This window comes from Chrysochloris asiatica, unplaced genomic scaffold (assembly GCF_000296735.1).
Source record: "Chrysochloris asiatica unplaced genomic scaffold, ChrAsi1.0 scaffold00226, whole genome shotgun sequence".
Classification (NCBI taxonomy): domain Eukaryota; kingdom Metazoa; phylum Chordata; class Mammalia; order Afrosoricida; family Chrysochloridae; genus Chrysochloris; species Chrysochloris asiatica.
In genome coordinates, this window is record NW_006408744.1 from 1,622,048 (window position 1) to 1,644,168 (window position 22,121).

The following is a 22,121-nucleotide window of genomic DNA, read 5'->3' on the forward strand; positions in this document are numbered from 1 at the left end:
GGAACTTTCCCTTTCCTGATGACCAATCCACTTCCTGCCTCCGGTACTTGGAACACTCCTCCCCCCAGTCGGGGCCCTGGCCTGAGGTGCAAGTGGTAGCTGCCCTAATGAATGCCTGTCTGGAAAATTCTCTCCGCTCATTGAATAGGCAATGTGAACCAGTCGCTAAGTGGGTGACACGTACACGAGTCGTTGATCTGGAATAGCTACACCAGAGCTAAACCTGAGGAAATTGGTATGCCGAGGGATGAGCAACTCGGACTGTTTTGCAATCTGGCAATCACGCAGACAGCTTCTTCCTTTCGGCCTCCCTCCGCCCCGCCCCCACTAGCAGCCCAGCCGCGCTGGTGAGTGGCGGGCGGGAGGGCCGACGGGCGGAGGGAGGAGGGGGAGCTGAGGGAAGGCGGGTCCTCGACTGCGAGATAGGTGGGGGGAGGGGAGGGGAGAGCCCGAGCGCTGGAGTTGGTGCTGGGAAACCCGGGGCTAATGTTGACAACGGGCTCGAGGTGAGTCCCGGGGAACCTCCTTCTCCTCCGCTCCAACGATCGGGAGGAAGGCGGGCTAGGAGGACTCCGGTCTGGACCCCCACTCCCTGAGGGACTCAAGAGGCGACTCGGTTCCCTAGCTCTCCGGGGGTGGAGAGCAGTAGAGGGACCGCTGGTCCGGCGTCGCCCTCTTCAGACCCCTCTCCCGGAGGCTCCCATCAAGGCGGGAGCTTCGGCTCGGGGCAGGCATGAGGGGCGGTAGAGGAGGTGCCTGCCCCGCTCGCCTGGGCTGGGCCTCGGAACTGGAGGCGGGGAGCTTACTGTAGTGGGGTGAAGGTGTTTGGGGGCGTGGAGTCAAGCGAGGGGAGGTTGGGGAAAGCTCTTTGGGAGCCGGGAGGGAAGCGAGAGCAAGGAAGTAGGGAGGGTGAGTGTGTGGGAGGATGTGGAGTAGGGAGACAAGCGGTGTCTCAGGTGGTGAGGAGGAGTGTGGGTGCGAAGTTAGGGCTGGGGAAGGATGGTCCGCGAAGGTGACCCGTGGATAGCCCTAGAAGGGGAGTTGTAGCAGGGGAGCGTGTGTAGTATAGAAATGTGGAGGGAGAGCAGGGGTTTGTGGGAGATGTGTGTGTAGAGAGAGGGGTTTTGGTGTGTTTGAGAATGGTGGACGCGGGTTATTTAGTTTACTTCCTTTTGATCACACAAGCTGGTTGATTCTTCACTTTGCCTTCATTCCAAGGTTCTGGGTACTCTCTTGTTAGTACTGTTGGGCTAAGATGATCCCTGGAGATTTGGTCCCCAGGTTGGCAAAGCTCAGCCAGCTGAAGGGTTGGGCGAGGGCGTAGGTAACTCACTGGTTGACCATCAACTCCCGTATTCTCGTAGGACTCAGGCATTGTAATGCATCAGATCCAAGTAAAACTCTCACACATCCTAATCATTCATGATAGTTTTTAGGGGTTCATACTACAAGTTGTGCAACTCCTCAAGAAAACAGTTTTTGAACACTGCTGAAATTTGTAAAAACTTTGAATGAGGCTTTCATCCTAAGGACATTCTTTGAAGAATAAAATCAAAGACAGGGTTCTGCCTTTTAGTTAGAACATTTTGATTATGAGATTAAAAGGTAAAACAGGATCCTCTTAACTGTAGTATTTTTAGAGCAGTCTAATTATGACTTTATGCTTATGCGTATGTTTCTTGCAAAGGAATATCTTTAAAAGGGAAGTATCCCATTGACCCTCCATTCTGTTGGTTACCCAGTTTACCAGTACAGTAATTTTACTTGAAAGTTCAGTGTATGTTTAGAAAGCCAAATAAAATACATAGCCCAAGTGCTCCACCAGGATCCCGTTGTGGGAGCTCAGGAGGCTGTTTTAAAGCATAGTGTCCTTTACAGGACTGTGTGAATATAATTTTACTTGTATTCAGTAAAATACTTTGTAAGTGCTAAAAGGATCCTAATGAAAACATCACTGATTCATACTTTGAGATGCAATCTATTTAACTTTATATTTTTTACTTAATACTTCAGATAAAATATTTGGCTGCTAACACATGAACTTATTAAAGAGTTTTAGCGTTGTATATTTAATGCTCCGTTTAATTTTTAAAATTGACAGTACAAATTCTGTGGGATCAAACACTAGACCACAAGATTGGTTTTAACCACAAAGTCGGTGGTTCAAATTCACCGGCCATTCCTTGGAAACCCTATATAGGGTCACTATGAGCTGGAATGAACTCAACAGTACTTAACAACAAACAACAAACTGTTTTATTTAGTTTTCTATATATTGAAGCGGAACTAGTTGCTGGAGAATGATATCTTTGGTAAGGTGTAGGGTCAGAGAAAAAGGAAAAGCCCCAATGAGATGGATTTGGCAAAGTGGCAGCATCAATGGGCACAAGCGTGGCAACAGTTGTGAGGTTAGCCCAGGACCAGGCAGTGTTTCATTCTGTTGTGCATAGGGTCACTATGAGTCGTTAATGACTCGATGGCACCTAACAACAACAACATATATTGAAGTCAGTGGAAAAGAGCCCTGGAGAGTGATCTTGGCCCAACCACCAAAATAGTTGTACATTGGACAGATTACTCTTCTGCTGCCAACTCAACATAGAAATTGAAAATTTGGATAGATAAAACTTAATAGTTTTTTTGACTCGAAAAATCTTCTGTAAATAACTTTCAGTGTTTTGAGTGAAAGAGAACACTTATTGAGTGTTCCTTCATGTTGTCTACTGTGCTAGGAAACTTTTCATCAAGACCTCTATAACATAGCATTATTTCCATTTGTTGATGAATAAATAGACTTGCATAACCACCACCACCAAATAGACTTGCAGAAATTAAGTTGCCCAATTTCCATAGCTAGTTTGGGATACAAGCTTAAAGTCTGCTTGACTCCAAAGCCTATGTCATTTTCATGTGTTACATACTACTTCTACAAGTACCTTCAGATTTTGCCATGTTTTTTGTTCACTGAACTTTAGTCAAGTATACTTTGGGAATATGCTTGTAACACAAGACTGACTTGATTCCATGACATCTGTATCAAGATGTAAGGGCTGTGTTGATACTCTTTATCCATATTCTAGATTACCATGAATTCCTACTGTAGTTTTCTTCATGTTGTTGCTGATGGAATGTGCCGTGGAGTCGGTTCCAACTCATAGTGACCCTGTCCAGGGTTTCCGAGGCTATAAATCTCTACGGGAGCAGAAAGCGTCATCTTTCTCCCGTGGAGCAGCTGGTAGTTTCAAACTGCTGACCTTGTGGTTCACAGCCTGATTCATAACCACTACGCTACCAGAGCTCCTTTACTTCATGTAGTAGGTACTTAAAGTTAAAATTTTACTGAATAAACGAGTACTATAGAGATTCAGAAAGGAGCTCTGGTAGCGTAGTGGTTATGAATTGGGCTGGGAACCGCAGGGTCAGCGGTTTGAAACTATCAGGAGAAAGATGACGCTTTCTGCTCCCGTCAAGATTTATAGCCTCGGAAACCCTGGACAGGGTCGCTATGAGTTGGAACTGACTCCACGGCACACAGCCACCATAGAGATTCAGAAAACTTTGGGGGAGACTGTTAGAGTTGATAAATGATGACCCTTTATTAATTTGCCACATTCTGAGCTAGTTTCTTAATTTTTAAAAATAATTTTTATGAAAATTTCATTTTATCTTAATACATAAAATGTTAATTGTAAATTCTGATGCCATTCTTTACATTGTTGGGGAGCTATAATTACTGTAACCCTAAAATGCCACTTGGTGATGCTTCTCACCTGAACATATAAATTCTATATAACGTTTAAATTTTTGTATATGATGACTAATATCCCTAAATAAAATTGTGTTTACTTGGGTTTTATCTTATTCTTATGCTTTTAAGCCAGAATCTGGCAAAAGTTAAAGACATGATGTAAAAACTGCTTAGCTGGTAATTATCAGAGGACTCTTTCTACCCCAAGGTTCATAATTCTATAATTTGTCATAGTGAGGATTTGTGATCAAGTCTTCCAATTCACAATTTGGTGCTCTTAGGATTCTTAACTTTGGTTAAGAATGTGGGTTCAGATTCTAGCTCTGTCACCAACTGTGGAGGTCTTGGTCAAGTTACTTAGTCAAGTCTCAGTTTACTCATTTATAAAATACGAAAGTTAATACCCACTTCATAAAGATTTTAGTATTAAATGAGATAATGTAAGCAATTGGTTTTAGCACAGTGCTCATTTTCACATTAACGTTGGACACTTAATTGAGGATGTACGAGAATTGATCATTAAATTTCCAGATAATATATGGTAAATGCAAGTACTGTCTTAGCACCTAAATAAATAATTATATATTTTTACATATTTAAAATGGTTTTTGAAGCAGGATTAACAGACCTTTTTTGTTTGTTTTGGTTTGTTCTGAGTTTCACCAATGGGGTTAACTAAGTCTTTGGGTGTCATTGTCAGAATGAATGCATAGAACATGAAAGTGGAGGAGAATAAGAGAGTAAAAGAGAAAAAGGGGAAGGAAGAGGTGGCTGAGAGCAGGTACAGAGTGTGGCATGTATCTCCAAAATTACTTAAAGTACTTTTACTGGCCTAGGATGTCTTTCTCTGACAACATTTTATAATAGTGTTGAAGTAAGTTCTTTGCGTGTCTATAAAGTATTATTGCACATGTTTTGTTTGCTAACCTAATTTTTACTGCTGTAATTAAAAACCTATTATTTGAAAATACCTAAGAATACTATTTAGCTTTTAATAAAAACAAGGAAGTTTAAGTAGTCCTAAACTCTTTAAAGAAGTCCTGATGTTTTGTTGTGGGTTAATGCACTGGACTGCAAAGTCGGTTTGAACCACAAGGTCAGCAGTTCAAGCTCACCAGCTGCTCCTTGGAAACTCTATACCGAGTCGCTGTGGGTTGCAGCGAACTCTATGGTGCTTAAACAAACAAAAGAAAACATATTCCTTAAAAGGAGCACTGTGGAGCAGTGGTTAAGTATTCTGCTGCTAACCAAAAGGTAGGTGGTTCCAACCCACCAGCTGCTTTGAGGGAGAAAGATGTGGCAGTCTGGTTTTGTAAAGATTTACAGCCTTGGAAATTTTATGGGGTAATTCTGTTCTGCCCTATAGGACTACTATGAGTTGGCATTAACTCCATGGAAGTGGGTTTGCTTTTATTTTTGTTTGTATACTGCTTAAATTGAGAGTGTTTTTATTTTCTTATTTGCAGTTTTGAGGTGATTTAGGAGTTAAAACTTGAAGCACTGTCCAGAAAAGAAATTGTATTACAAAACAAGTTTGTTCTGAGTTTGGAGAAATACGTTTTTAGAAAAAAAGGAAAAATCATGCTGGGAAATAGTTTTTATTTCTGGGTTTGTTATTTCCAGCTAACTGTATAGAGCCATTACTATAGATTAATGCTGTCTTGTAGAGCTTCCTGCGACGGTGAAATGTTTGCTATCTGCACTGCCTAATATAGTAGCCATGTGCAGTATTGAACACTTGAAATATGGATTGTGACTGAAGAAATGAACTTTTAAATTTTATATAATTAATTTACTTTTAAATAGCCACATTTGACCAGTGTTGTGGTTTTCAGTCTGGTAAATTTTGACCCTAGGAGACTTTTGGTGTCATTTTTGGTGTCAAAAGTGAGGGATGGGGAGACCACTACCAGCATCTAGGAAGAAGCTAGGGACTCTGCTAAACATGCTATAGTGCATAGGACAGCACTTCCCAACAAAAAAGTAACCCAGCCCAAAATGTCAATAGTAGGGTCCTGGTGTGGCACTGTGGATCAATGCACCAGAGTGCAAAGCCGTCTGAACTGCAAGGTCGGCAGTTCAAGCTCATCAGCTGCTCCTCAGAAACCATATGCATGGTTGCTATGGGTCGGAACCGACTCGACGGCGCTTAACAACAACAGCAAAATGTTAGTAATGCCAAGGTTGAGTAAGTAGTCCTGGGCCAGTAGTAGTTTTATATTGAATCATTATTTTCATAAATTGATTTTGACTAATACTAATGGAGAGTCTAAAGGTCTAACAGTTTTTGCATTTTAAAGTTTGATAATAGGGTTAAAGCAATGAAGAGAAATTTGTGCATCTTGTTTTCTCATTTTGTTTAGTAGCTTATAGAAGACAACTTACTTATAAATTAAATATGGGAGGTAGAGATTTAAAAGGTTCGTGAAAAAATGAAACTCAAAGATAATGGGATTTTCCCCTGAACTGTTTGAAGCCCCCTCCTACCTTTCTTGAGTATTGTACGAAATAGTTGGCCAGCAGCTCTAACAGTTGTGACATATGAGTTAAAAGTGATTCAGAATGTTCTCAGGTATATATTAAAGTATTGATTAAATGACATCATATTTTGAAGTTGGTAATAGTTGTATGTGAGTGGTGGGTACTTGGAGGCTCCTTATACTGTGCTGTTTTTAATAGGTGTTTGAATATTTTCCTATACAAAGATTTTTTTTTAATGTATTTAGACATGCATAACTAGTAATGAGAGAATGTGGAAAGTGACCAATGAATCTTTTTATCACATAGTATCTATTTTGCATGCATTTATTTAATTTCTCTCAATTGCCAAGTTACATTAATATGTCCAAAAACTAGTGTCACGTTACTGAATGAAAGGTCACTGAATCTTTTTTTCTTACAGATTGTCCTGGGTAACATAATGCCAGCTGAGCGTAAAAAGCCAGCAAATATGGAAGAAAAAGACTCTTTACTGAACAACAAGGAAAAGGACTGCAGTGAAAGGCGGCCAGTAAGCAGCAGGGAGAAGCCTAAAGATGATATCAAGCTCACAGCCAAGAAGGAGGTTATTAAGGTTCCTGAAGATAAAAAGAAAAAGCTGGAAGAAGATAAAAGAAAAAAAGAAGACAAGGAACGCAAGAAAAAAGAAGAAGAAAAGGTGAAAGCAGAGGAAGAGTTAAAGAAGAGAGAGGAAGAAGAAAAAAAGAAACATGAAGAGGAAGAGAGAAAGAAGCAAGAAGAGCAGGCAAAACGTCAGCAAGAAGAAGAAGCTGCTCAATTGAAGTAAGAAAATGTATTTTAATGATGTGAAGGAATGGGAATTTAGAATATTTTAGAAAAAGATGATTTGAAATAAAACTATCTTGATGCAACTCCTTGGGAGTTGTAAGTATCTTGTTTTGTGTTGGTGACTACAGGTATACTTAAGATTCTTTCATTATTTAAATTAAATAATAGTAGTAATCTGTGATAAACATATTTTGAGGTCTAGGGTAATTTAAATTTTTGTTTAAATAATTTTTTATGGCATGATAATATTCTATTTTTTTAAATTGGAAATCTTTTTTCATGTAGTATTTGATGGGTTCTTGCATGTGCCAGGTACTGTACAAAGGCTATCAATATACATCTTTAAAAAAGTTCTAATGAGATAAGTTTTATGGTCTTGGTTTTAAAGATTAACAAACTGAGGCTTAAAGTGTATAAGTATCTTGTTGAAGGTCACAGAAAGTGGAGCTGCTGGGATTTGAACCTACATTGTTCTGACACTAAAACCTTTGTCCTTAAGCACAATTTCATATTGCCTCCCATTATATGAGGGGGCTTCAAAAGTTTGTGGAAAAATTGAATTGAATGATAATGGAATTTTTCCAGAAAATGTTTGAAGCCTTGTCTTTTAGCTTTGTTAATCTTTGCAGTTAATATAATATAGCGGAAAACACCAGGTAATCCTCACAAAAGAACACCAAGGTATAGCAAAAGTGACTATTGTTGAATAGCGTAAACTCTTTTCTTCATATCTAGAATTTTAGAAGTGGTTTTTAATTTTAATTTACAAACTTGAATTTTCATAAACATCTAGAACAGTCACTTAATGTTCTCACTAAAGTTCTTTAGTACTTTTATTTTTAATGAAGAGCATAGAAGCTTTACGTCTAGAAGGTGATAGTACCGGCCAGGTTTGGAATATGCAGAATCATAATTCCTGAGACTTTCTTGCTTATCTTACGCTTTTAAATTCATAGAATGTTCAATTTTATAATAACTTTTTACTTGCTCCCTACCCATAAAAAAAGAACTTGGGGAAAAAAAAACAACAACCAAGTCCCCAACTTTTAAAATGAAAATTTCAGACAAACATATGCAAAAATGTTGTTATTAATAATCTTATTCCCTGCCTTCCCGTTTCAGTAATTATCTACAGAATATTTTAACAACGGAAAAAACCTAGTTGACACTGAGTCAGTGCTGACTCCTGGCAGCCCCATGTGTTTGAGTAGAATTGTGCTCCTTAAGATTTCTAATGACTTTGATCTTTTGGAATTAGACCACTGGGCCGTTTTTCTGAGGCACATCTGGGTGTCAAACCGCCAAAGTTTTGGTTTGTAGCTGAGTGCTAAGCCATTTGCATGCCAAGTAGGAATACTCTAAAACATCTTATTATTTCAAGGGTAACTTATGTCATCTCGCATATTAAAGGTTTTCAATGCAGGTGAAACTTGAATTACTCATTTCATATATATAGTAAATTTTGTTTTCTTACTATGTACTCTCACAGTTAATTTCAGTGTGTTTATAACAAGGAGATCTTCAAGAGATACTAAATTCCTATTTTTCCAGGATGAATACAACTTTTCCATGAATGTATTATAGCTTGTATTAGAAAAATCATGGAATTTTAATGTGATTCAGGGATGGTTTTTCCAGAAAGATAAAAATCTACTTTTCTAGAGATTTACGTTTTAAAGTCATATGTTCTCTTGTCTTGAAAACCTTGAAACTTTATATCCCCCTAGGTGATTTTTTTTTTTTTAAGCTTTTTCAGGATAAATTTCATTTATTTGCTTTTTATTAAAGGGCTTTAATATGATAAGTTCTTTCCAAACTTTCTAAGTTACATTTGAATTTTGAGACCCCCAAACCTAGCCCAGTATTTTCTTAAAGGTTAATGCTGAGAACAGAAAAATCAAATTAACATTTTAAATCACTTTCAGTATATGCTTTTATAATGCTTTTTCTTTGATTAAAGTACTGCTTTGTGGACCCCTGTTTTGGATAAAAGTATTGTCTGGATAAAACATTTGTCCAATGTTTTATCTGTCTTACATCTTTAAGCATATTGTTTTGTGTTTATTTTAAGTGCCATATGTTTTATGCATTTAGCTTGCTAGTTGGCAGAATTATTTTTAATTTTAATGTAGTCGTTCAAAATTTTTTGCTCTACGCCGTTTGATTGAAGGAGTCTTAGTGTGGTGCTGTGAGTTAATGTGCCAGACTGCAAAGGTGTTGGAACCACAAGGTTGGTGGTTCACTATACGGGGTCGCTGTGGGTCGGAATTGACTCGACGGCACTTAACAACAACAACTCCATTTGGTATTAATATGTTAAGTGCAGTCAAGTTGGCTCCAACTCAGAGACTCTGGAGCAGCTGGTGGGTTTGAACTGCTGACCTTGTGGTTCGTAGTCCTCTCCTTATCTTACAACGCCATACCAGGAATCATTGGTATTAATATATTGGACCCTAATTATCTTAGGAGAGTGCAGTGGCTCTATAGGATAAGCAGTGGACTGTGAACCACAAGATCGATGTTTCAAGCCCACCAGCTGCTTTGAGGGAGAAGAGACTTTCTGCTTCTACAGAGATTTACAGCCTCAGAAACCCTATATAAAGTCATTATGAGTTGGAACTGACATGATGGCACTTAGTAACTTGAAAGTAGACAAGTACGTTTTGCGTCTTTTGTTTTCAGATTCTGATGCTTATATAATTTTTCATTGGCTTTCTTTCTTAGGGGGTTTGTCAGTGAGGCTATGAAATATACAAGGTATTTTATGTACTCATTTGTTTGTTTCTTATCTAGAGAGAAGGAGGAATCCCTTCAACTTCATCAGGAAGCTTGGGAACGACACCAATTAAGGAAGGAACTTCGTAGCAGAAACCAAAATGCACCAGACAACAGGCCAGAGGAAAATTTCTTTAGTCGACTAGATTCAAGTCTGAAGAAAAATACTGCTTTTGTCAAGAAACTAAAAACTATTACAGAACAACAGAGAGACTCCTTGTCCCATGATTTTAATGGCCTAAATTTAAGCAAATACATTGCAGAAGCTGTAGCTTCTATTGTGGAGGCAAAGCTAAAAATATCTGATGTGAATTGTGCTGTGCACTTATGCTCTCTCTTTCACCAGCGCTATGCTGACTTTGCCCCATCACTTCTTCAGGTTTGGAAAAAGCATTTTGAAGCCAGGAAAGAAGAGAAAACACCTAACATTACGAAGTTGAGAACTGATTTGCGTTTCATTGCAGAATTGACGATAGTTGGGATTTTCACTGACAAGGAAGGTCTTTCCTTAATCTATGAACAGCTGAAAAATATTATTAATGCTGATCGAGAGTCCCATACTCATGTTTCTGTGGTGATTAGTTTTTGTCGACATTGTGGTGATGATATTGCTGGACTTGTACCGAGGAAAGTAAAAGGTGCCGCAGAGAAGTTTAATTTGAGTTTTCCTCCTAGTGAGATAATTAGTCCAGAGAAACAACAGCCTTTCCAGAACCTTTTAAAAGAATACTTTACGTCTTTGACCAAACACCTCAAAAGGGACCACAGGGAGCTACAGAACACTGAGAGACAAAACAGGTGATTTTCAAATGTTTCTCAGAATTGAGAATTTATTTTGGAGCTCATACTTATAAAAATTTAAAGCCTTCGTGCCACTGAAAGAACTTATGGAAAAGGGCTCATTGCAGGTGATTTCTTAACATTCCAGGAAAATTTCTAAGTGTAATATTCTAAATACTCATGTTTGAATGTGAGTTTATAATAGATTTTGTTTCTGATTTTAAAGAATCTGGCAAGTATATGAGATTTTTTTACTTTGTGGATGTGTTTTTTTCTTCCTGTGATTTTAAAAAACTGCTTAATATTGAGGGATGAGTTTTCTTTCTGTCATTTTAACTTGCCTGCTATTATTTTTCTGTGTTTTTATGTTCCTTCTATAACAGATTTATTTTAATTGTTTTGTGTTTTAATTTATTGATATCACTGTTGATACTTGCTCTTTGAAAGGAAGTCATTCTTAATCAGTACTATTTTCCATTTTGAATTGTGCACCAAATTAGTTATGGAACAGTAGAGCGACTCCTAGCCTGATGATGTTAATGGTCTAAATTTAAGCAAATATATTATGCACAAAAATTTTCTGAAATGCAGCTGTATAAAGTTTGTAGACTACTGTGTATATAGCTTCTGCACTTTGTAAGACAGCGAGACAGAAGTTAATGCAGTGTGTGGGCACTAGGTCAACTTTTATGGGGTGGGGCGGTTGGAGAAGGTCTGAGGAGATGCAGAAAGGGAAAATAGCAGTAGCATTTGCTTATACTTTGTAACTTGTTTACACTGCATGATTGAAAATCTGAAATTGCTATTGTTTAGGAATTAGTGTGGGGAATTACCTTTTCTGTCCAACAGCTGTTTCTCAGAAACCCTGTGTAGGGTCACTATGAGTCGGAACTCAGTCAACATCACTTAACAACAACAACAATACCCATAAGTAAAGAGCCCTGATAGCTCAGTGGATTATGAGCTGTGCTACTAACTGCAAGGTCTGCAGTTTGACTCTACCAGTCACTCAGTGACTCCGTGGGAGAAAGATGAGACTTTTTGTGAAATTCTGTAGAGATTTACAGCCTCCAAAACCCTAAACAGGGTCACTATGAGTTGGAACCTACTCCACGGCACACTGTCATTGCCATACCCATAAGTGCACTAGGGGGCGCTCTGTTATAAGTGGTTACCAATGGAATGTGATTAACTTAATGAGAAGAGAATAATAGTGTGTGCAAGTAGTATAGTTAGGACAGGGTTAAGATAGATGTAGAAACAATATGGCTAAACACTAGTGACTAAAGGATACTCAGAGGTGAGAATTTAAGATGGCAAAGGTGCTCATCAGTGAGTCTTTTTTAAAAAAAGAGAAGTGATACCGTTTTTCTTTGTGCTTTTGTATAATGAGGATTATTTTAAACTTGGAGGAAGCAACCTCAAAATATATTTACATAGTAATGGATTACAAAGTAATATGATGGTCCTTTAATAATTCTCCTATATTTAAGGTTTCTTAGTTATGATTTAAGCAGCTGTGGTAGCGTAGTGCTTATGAGTCGGGCTGCTAAGCTCAAGGTCAGCAGTTTAAAACTTCAACCATTCCGTGGGAGAAACATGAGACTTTCTGCTCCTGTAAAGATTTAAAGCCTCAGAAACCCTACGAAGGGTCGCTACGAGTCAGAACCGACTCCATGACACAAATCACCAATTATGATTTTAGGATCCCTGGTGGCACTGTCGGTTACACATTGAGCTGCTAACTGCAAGAGCAGTGATTTAAGCGGACCAGCTGTCTCGCAGAGAAAAATGAGGCTTTCTGCTCCCGTAAATTTACAGTTTTGGAAATTCCTATTTCCACTGTTAAGTTGAAATCAATTTGATGACAGTGAGGTTTTTTTTTTTTTTCCTGTGGGGCAGTGGGTTAAGTGTTGGGTTGCTAGCCACAAGGTTGCCAGTTTATATCTACAAGCTGCTCTGCAGGGAGAGATTTAGCTCTCTGTTCCTATAAAGATTTACATTTTTTGAGACCCTAAGGAACATTTCAACTCTGTTCAGTAGGGTTGCTATGCATTGGAATCAACTCTGGCAGTGGGTTTAGTTTAATTATGGTTTACATAATGCTTTGCCATTTTTGTTTTTGTTTTTCATACATATTCTGTACAACTGATAATTACAAGTATCTGTGAATTATTTTTATTGGCTACATTAAGGTTTTTGTGTGCGTTTTTCATGTTTCTTTGTTTTTTATTGGCATTACAGAACTTTCAAGATTAGTTTTACAATGATTTTATTCTAATACAGGAATTAATTTCACAGATTACCTGACAGGTAAAATTATTTATCCTCTGAATATACCTCCCAAAGACGCTCATTGCCCTCTGAGCCATTCCAGTGATGTAGAATTCCTATTTGCCAGGAATTCTTTGTCAGCAGGCTGAAACTTAACTCCCTGTTAGGAAGCTCCCTTTGATGTAATTTTTTTTTTTCTGGTATAGTATATAATAAAGTTACTCAAAGTGTGTGTGCAGCGGGAAGGATGCTTTCAGTAGGTTTATTATTCAAAGTACCTGCTCATAGTGAAGTACAGAAATTACAATGAAACATTTAGACATATTTTTAAACAATCTTGTATTACTCTGATGTTTTACTATATTTTACAAAAGTGGCTACAGCAATTAGGGGGAAAATGTGGTCTTTCATGAAAGATAATTTGAAAAACAGTGATGCAGAATGTTCCTCACTTTTATTCCCATTAATAAAAAAAATTAAAAACAGCCCACTGCCATCAAGTCTATGCAAACTCAGTGTGACCCTATTGGACAGAGTAGAACTGCTCCATAGGGTTTTCTGAGACTATAAATCTCTATGGGTGCAAACAGCTTCACAATGATTATGATGCTTAGTGCTTACCTCACTGTACCACCAGGATTCCTTTCCTATAATAATACCTCAAATATTTGCAGACTGTCAAAAAGCTTCGCTTTCATCTTCTTCAGGCAAAATACATCCAGTTCCTTCAGTTTGTCCATGATTTCCAAATTCTACTCATATACTTCTAAAAGTTTAATTTTTCAAATGAGCTGCTACCAAGACAGCTCTTCTTTATCTTGAACTAATGAAATCCTTTTTAAAGCATGAGTCTGGACTTAGTCTTTTAAATGTTTTTGCATATTATTTTAGCCTAATGATAATTAAAATAGTGGTTACATGTGTATTTTAATTGTATTCATCAGCTGATCACATTCAGTTTTTGATAAGCCTTTTTATTCAATCACTGATAAAAATTTTAAACAGGATATTGTGTTAAGAGCACAGCTTTGTGGCCTCTTCTAGAAACTTATCCTTTTAAGTTGTTGTTAAGAGTTGTCGAGTCGCTTCTGACCCATAGTGACCCTGTATAGGGTTTCCGAGGACCAGCTGGTGAGCTTGAACTGCTGATCTTGCAGTTCAAACGGCTTTGCAGTCTTGCACATTAACCCACAGCGCCACACCAGGACTCCTTTTAAGTTGTTGTTATGTGCCATGGAGTCAGTTCCGACTCATAGTGACCCTGTACAGGGTTTCCAAGGCTGTAAATCTTTACGGGAGCAGAAAGCCTCATCTTTCTCCTGCGTAACAGCTGGTAGTTTCGAATTGCTGACCTTGTGGTTCGCAGCCCGATTTATAACCACTGTGCTACCAGAGCTCCTTCCTTTTAAGTAGGAAACTGTATTTATTAGAGGAAGTTATTTAATGTAAATTTAGCTTAGCATGCTGTTAGTCATTTTATCATGGGAGACTTTGTACACCTAGATGTAATAATTTGGGGGATGTGAGAATCTTAACATAGAAAATAATTGACATAAAGTCTAATATCACTCATGCCTTAGGATAAACTTCAGCTTAAGCAAATACTTGACTAAGGGGTTAGGAGTGGGGCAATGATAGGAATAGATTAGTGCCTAATCTCTGCTTGGCCTATTGGTAGTTTTATGAGAGTGCATTACAGTTAAATGACCAGTTTCAAAAGTTTCTCCCTTGCTGTCATTATCCATTAGGTGTTTTGAGGTTTTTCTGCATCATAGGAACAAATCATGGACAGCAGTTTATCCCAGTAAGGTTTTTCTTTTTCGTAATACTAAAAATATGAGTGCCAAGCCAGCTGATATTTAAGACTTACAGAACATGTTAAATAAGTCTATTCAATATATTAATGATGATTACCAAAAATTCAAATATACTGTATTATTTTCAGCCTAGGAATCCTAAATGGTCTAGATTATTTTGTTGAATTTGAAGATGATAGAGATTGTGAAGTTTTAACAGTATACTTCCAGTCTACTTAAAAATCCACTTGACCAGTGTTTTTGAATGGGGTATTAAAGTCTCTGGTGTTGAAAATACAGCAGATGAATGAAGACAGTTACTGATATTTAAGAAAAATTGTTTGAAGTGGTGATTTAGTTTTTGTAGGATATAGCATAATGTTAACTTATATGTGTAACAAAATTTGTTTTGTCCCATATAGTGAAATTCTGAAGTATCTTATTTCTTTTTTTTCTCTTTAATTGGTGGGAGTGGTAGAAAGTTTCTTTTCATCATGATTGCATGCTCAGTTCAATAACAGTAAGCAATTAGATTTAATTAAAGTTTAGAAAATGTAAGTAGACTGCTGTTAAGTGCTGTCAAGTCAGTTCATACTCATAATGACCCTGTACGGTTTTCAAGGACATGCTGATGAGTTTGAACTGTCGATTTTGTGGTTCAAATGGACCTTGCAGTCCAGTGCTTATCCTATGGCACCACAATGATGGTTGTGGTGGCTGTGTACCATGGAGTCGGTTCCGACTCATAGCGACTCCTGCACAGGGTTTCCGAGGCTATAAATCTTTATGGGAGCAAAATGCCTCATCTTTCTCCTGTGGAACAGCTGGTAGTTTCAAACTGCTGACCTTGCGGTTCGCAGCCCGATTCGTAACCACTCCTCTACCAGAGCTCCTTACAGCACCATATAGGACTCCATAAATAGAATGTAGCCGTTTAAAAAAAAAAAAAAAATCGTTTATGAAATCAGCAAGATGTCTTTGATTAATAACATATGCATAAGATGTTACTTTATTAATGTTGACACCTATAAACATATTGGCCTAAAATTAAGTAGTTTTACTTATTTTAACTTACTTTCCAGGTAAATTGTTTGATAAATTCTGTAGTAGTTGTGTACTAGTAAGATGCTAAATTACTGTACATTAGACTCAAAAGAGATGGCAACAATTTTATAAATGCTCTAAGATTGTTACCTCCTCTCAAATAGTCTCTAATTCTGTTTAAGTGATTTGATTAGTTAGTTAATAAATATTTGTTGAATGAGTATAGTTATGCTTAAATTACCTTCTAATGTCTTATCACAAGATTACAAGATGCCTAACCAGATTAATGGATTCTGATGTGATTCTGTAGGATCACTTGATTGCTAACTGCAGGTCAGCAATTTAAAGCCTTCAAATCCACCAGATGCTCTTCAGAAATCCTATACAGGGTCACGATAGATCTGAACTGACTTGATGGCATTTAATAATAGCAACAACAGTCAGATTAATATTATATGAAAATGAAGCTAAAAGAAAATTCTAAAGCCAGTTTTCGTGAAAATTTGATACATTGAGGTGAAAAGTAAAATCTAGTAGTTTCTCTTGGGTGGTCTTCATAATTTTTGAAAGATTTTGGCCATGTGGTCTCTGTTGTTTTGCGTGACTGCAGAAGGTTAATGCTAAAATGGATTTTCTTTGTTATTGCCAAAGTTTTCTTTTTTAATTTGACTAATTGAAGATGAAAATAGTAACGTGGCATTGAAATTCTTACCTTTACTCCATTGGACTTTGCCTTTTTTTTCTCATGAAAATACCTCTTTATCTTTACATAGTATATTTACATTTATGGTTTTAATTGATTCTCACAGTACCCTAAAAGGAATACATATGTTTTGAAGGGGATGGAACAGATTTTGGGATTAAAGGATGTTCCTAATCAATGTAAAAGTCAATGACAGAATCAGTTCTTTCACAAATTATTTCAGGGTCTTTTTTTTACCTCCTCATACTGAATTTTTCACATTTTACTTAGTTTTAAAAATGAAAAAAAGGGTAAAAAAAATAGAGATCTCTTAATGTAAGAATTTTTTTAGGCATTAATGATTTCTTAAAAATTATGTGAGCATAGTGCTTGATTTGGACCCTGGTGTGGCACTGTAGGATTAGTACTGGACTGTGAACTACAAGGTTGGCAGTTCAAACCCACCAGTTGTACTTCGGAAACCCTGTACAGGGTCGCTATGAGATGGAACCGACTTGATGGCACTTAACAACAACGAAACAACAGGAATGCTTGATTCAATAATGGATTAATTGATATTTTATACAAGTTTTACATATTTCATAGTGACCGAATAGGGCAGAGAATTGTCCCCTAGGATTTCCAAGACTGCAAATCTTTATGAAAACAGATGGTCTCATCTTGCCATTGGAGTGACTGGTAGGCTTTAACTATCGACCTTGTGGTTAGCATCCCAACATATAACCCTCTGTGCCGCAAGGACTCCTTAATAATACAAAGAATACTCAATTTAAGAATTGATATATCTTAGGAATATTTCTGTTATAATGAATGAATGTTTACATTGATTTTTACATATGTAGAATGGTGCCAGTATCTTCATTTTTGCAATCTGTGGGAAGGAATGAGCTAGTTTGTGTAACTTTGAAATAGTAACATGATTCAGTTAACTCCAATGATTTATTTAGAGGGATTGGCAAAGTACAGACCTTTGTACCATATCAGGCCCACCACTAATTTTTATACAGTCTGTGAGCTAGTAAGGGATTTTACTTTAATGGTTCAAAAAATTCATAAGAATGTTTTGTGAAACGTAAAAATTATTTGTTCAGATTTTTATGTCCAAAAATAAAGATTTATTGGAACATAGCCACACTTATTTGTATACGTACTGTCTGTGGTTATTTTTGTGCTATATCAGTAGAGTAGCTTAAAATATTTACTATTTAACCCTTCCCATAAAAACAAAATTGCTGATTTCTGCTTTATAACATTCTTGAAAGAATGACTTCAGTTCAACTTTAGGTAATAGATACATGTCTGAACAGATTGTAATTAAAATGGTATGAAATGAATCATATCTTCAGCTAGATTTTTCTTTTATTTTTTTCTAAACATTTTAATCAAAATATTTTTTCTAAGAGCTTCATCATATCAACAAAACTGATATACAAAGTATGTTCATTTAAAACTTTCATTTTATAATAAACTCTAAATGATTTTTTGGGTTTTGAATATTCAGTACCTGTGATGGGTTGTTTCTGTTCTTAAAGCATAAAAGTTGCCTTTTTGTATTTCTACCCCTATGGTTTTACTTCATGCTGTACATTTAGTCAGATTTTCAGTCAATGTGTATTGAAAACGTGTATAAGTTCTGTGTGAAACAGAACTTTTATAGTTCCATTTCATTGGTATTCTGTAATGCTTATAAAGTGCTCAGTGTAAATTATGAGTTAAAAACAAATCAACAAAAATCTAAACTTTTTTTTTCTGGAGTTGGATTAAGATTTTGCTGGTTACTCCAACAAGGTCAGTGGCTCAAACCCATAAGATGCTCTGTGGGAGAAAGATGGGACTGTTTGCTCTAACAAATATTTACAATCTCAGAAACCCTAAAGAGCAATTGTACTCTGTCGGCCTGTGAACCGCGAGGTCAGCAGTTCGAAACTACCAGCTATTCAGTGGGAGAAAGATGAGGCTTTCTGCTCCCATAAACATTTACAGTCTTGGAAACCCTATACAGGGTTGCTATGAGTCGGAACCGACTCTATGACATATAACAAGTCCTGGTGTGACGCTGTGGGTTAATGTGCCAGACTGCAAAGCTGTTTGAACTGCAAAGTCTGTGGTTCAAGCTCGCCAGCTGCTCCTCGCTAGGGGTCGGAACCGACTCCATGGCACTTAACCACCACCATTCTGTCTTGTAGGGTCACTGTGAGACAGAGTCAACTCAGTAGCAGTGGATGCTCTCATTAAGTATCCATATTAAGTAAGAACAGAATCATATATAAATTAGTAAATTTTAGTACTGTTTTAAAATCTCATAATTTGAGGGAGAGCGAGGACTATCTCTGAAGCTTTGAAGTTTTAATTTGATTTCAGGAGGACTGGATAACAAATGTATACATATGGAGCCATCATAGAAATAAGTCACTTTTAATTGATTAGATGCAAAATCCTAGGCAAATATTTGAAAGTGTGGTTGGTACTGGATAGTTCATTTTCTGTGTAATAGCATAATAATCACCTTGCTACTGCTTATGCTTCAGTAATCCTTAGTATTGATGTGTTAACAAATTGGATGCTCTCCAGAGATTCAAAATGTCAGAACCTACTGGCAGAATAAAGTTCCAGGTTATTTTATTCTTAGATATTTTCTAGTTTTCAAGTACTGAAATAATATAGCATCTTAATTATCAGAGGTTTTTACATCCTTTGAATCCCTTTTAACATAATTTACTTTATCAGTTAATGTTTCTACTAATATTGTGGAATATTTTAGAGTAGTCCTGGTGTGGCACTCTAGGATAAGCACTTAACCTCAAGGTTGATTTGAATCCCAAGTAGGCGGTTCAAATTCACTAGCTACTCCTTTGAAACCATGTACAAGATCACTATGAGTCTACATTGACTCTGTATCACTTAACAGCAACTTTTCAATATGGAGTCCTGATGTAGCGCTGTAGGATAGACGCTGGACTACTACCATAAAAGGAGCTCTGGTAGCGTAGTAGTTACAAGTCAGGCTGCTAACCTCAAGGTCAGCAGTTCAAAACTATCAGCCATTCCATGGGAGAAAGATGAGGCTTTTTGCTCCCATAAAGATTTACAGTTACAGCCTTGGAAATCCTGTACAGGGTGGGTGACTATGAGTTGGAACCAACTCCGTGGCACACCACCATCACCACTAACCACAAGGTTGTCAGTTCAAACCCACCAGCTGCTCCTTGGAAACTATTAGGTGGCACTTAACAAACTTTTGAGTATTGCTATTTGAATTATTTATTTTTATAGACTGAATGTTAACGCTTATTTTACTTAAAAAATGACCTGTATTAGAACTGATGAAAAAATTCTATCATGCTCATTCAAAGTACTATAAGTTTTTTTCATAGGTTTGTATATTTCAAGATACTTTGGTTTTTTGTTTAAATATTTGAAATTCATTGACAAAATTTACTACAAAAGCTTTGTCAAAATTCATTGATAAAATGGTAAACGTTTTGTTTTTACTAGTAAAATTAGATTGAGATAAATGCTTGAAGAGGAAAAATGTGCTGCCAGTGGTTTTAGAGAAACACTTTTAACTTGGATTAGTATGGTTAAGCTATTTTGCCTTTTTTCTGATTGGTTGCTATCTGATGTATATTTAAAGCATAAGAAAATGAAGATTTCTCATTTTTTAGACCTGCATTTTTAAAAAAGATAAATTATGTAATGAATTATTATATGTAAGTATGCTTTAAGCTATCTTATAACTGATGTTTCCAAAATTTTGAATTTTACTATTTGGAATGTTAGGCAGTTAAACGATAGTTTTTGTTGGTGGGAAAGATGGGGTAAGATGGAAAAATTTGGAAATTGTTCCAAGTGAGTGTAGAAGAATAAGTGTACACATGATTTTTCAACTTTATTTACTCTTAACTTTTAAGATGATGTAAAACACAAAGTTATAACTATAAATTTTCTCTGCTCATAAGAAAGCAAATTTTGACAAGGAATAAAAAACTTCCAAATGTTTTCTAAAATTCTTTGAAATTTACAGTGCACTTTTTGAAACCTATATTGTTTGCATTCTGATTATAAAGTTCAAATATTTTACACCATTATGTAACTTTTTAGTATAGAATAAAATGAATACAACTATAGAAGTCTCAGCCACTTTATACTAGTATAGTTTTTATTTGATTACATATTTTGAGGTTTTTCAGTAGTTTCACATTTCTGATTATGGGTGGCTTATTTGTGTGTGGTTTGCAAAGTGGAGGTATAGTTGTATTCTCTGCTCTTTAACATGGCCTGGCCTTGTGTAAGTGGGTTGCTCTGTAAGTATTTACTGCATGAATAACCAGCCCTTTAAGGGTAAAGAGAATTGACTGAAAGCTATTTGAAGTGGGCTTTTTTAAAGATAATTTTGATTCAAGTCATTGTAGAAGTTTTAAATTTCATAGATGTTTCAAGCTTCCTTTTTATATATAACCTATTTTGTGTTTTTTTAAAGCTACTAATTCATTGCATTAAATGTTTTTGATAACTGTTAGGGACATGTGGGTGTACAAAACAACAAAAAAAGATTTTATTATTAAATATGACATTAAACCAACCACTTGTGTGGAGTTGATTCCACACCATAGTGACCATATAGGGCAGAATAGAATTGCTTATGAGTGTTTCCAACTATGTAAATCTTCACTGGACCAGAAAGCCTCATCTTTGTCCTGAGGAACAGCTGGTGGATTTGAACCTTGGACCTTTTGGTTAGCAACCTAATGCTTAATCCACTATGCCATCAAGGTTCCTTAAATCTATTATTTAGGCATAATTGTTAATATTACTTCATATTTAAGGAACCAATGTTAAAATTTAATTGAGTAGGTGAATTTGATGATACAAATTGTAATTTTCAGACACAACTTGAAAATGTTAGGAGCAGAATAAGTGTAAGAGAAAATTGATCTAAATTTGTGTGGAACAACTTTAGAGAGATAACTGATGTAATAATATGTGTTGAAATCTAATTTGAAAAGGTGATCAGATTATTATTTTTTAAACAGGCGTATCCTACATTCTAAAGGCGAGCTAAGCGAAGATAGACATAAACAGTATGAGGAATTTGCTATGTCTTATCAGAAGCTGCTGGCAAATTCGCAGTCTTTAGCAGACCTTTTGGATGAAAATATGCCAGATCTTCCTCAAGATAAACCAACACCAGAAGGTAAATGTTCGTGAAAACAGACATTATGGGTTTTTTTTTTTCATTATGTTTCATAAGCACTGTCAATTTAGTCTCTTTAGATGTCTATTATTGAAAATTTTAGTTTTAAAAAGGTTTTCAGTTTGTCAGTTAGATAATGAAAAGATAGACTGTACCTTTGTAATTCTATTTTTTTTTTGTTTTTGGTTTCTTAATGTTTTATTGTGAATTATGTGATAGTTTACATGGGAAAACATTAGTTTTACATTCATCCTATCGTATATCGGTTTCATTACCATGGTTACAGTCGCCTCCATGTATCATCAATCAACCAACCAAAGGGTATACCCTGCAAGCCCCTCACCCTCTCGGGGTCTGAAGTCACCAGCTGCTCCATCTCTCCATGTCATTGTCTCTGCCTCCACCTCTGGCGTCACTGCTTCTCTGGGTAGGGTCCCACTCTCTGCTCTTCTCCTTTGATGGTCCCAGGGATCTCCGTTCCTAGACTGCACAGTCACTCACTCCTTTCCATTTCCAACC

At 36.7% G+C, this 22,121-nt stretch overlaps 1 protein-coding gene across 1 annotated transcript in view; it reads left to right on the top strand.

Annotated features, from left to right (window-relative positions):
* The first annotated feature begins 425 nt into the window (after positions 1-425).
* The window catches only part of UPF2 (UPF2 regulator of nonsense transcripts homolog (yeast)), a 144,137-nt gene continuing 122,441 nt past the window's right edge, over positions 426-22,121 (top strand). The window contains exons 1-4 of the mRNA XM_006873166.1: positions 426-506; positions 6,651-7,030; positions 9,830-10,609; positions 21,442-21,602. Coding sequence (XP_006873228.1) covers positions 6,669-7,030; positions 9,830-10,609; positions 21,442-21,602 — 1,303 coding nt within the window. The 5' untranslated portion in view covers positions 426-506; positions 6,651-6,668. The remainder of the gene's footprint in view (positions 507-6,650; positions 7,031-9,829; positions 10,610-21,441; positions 21,603-22,121) is intronic.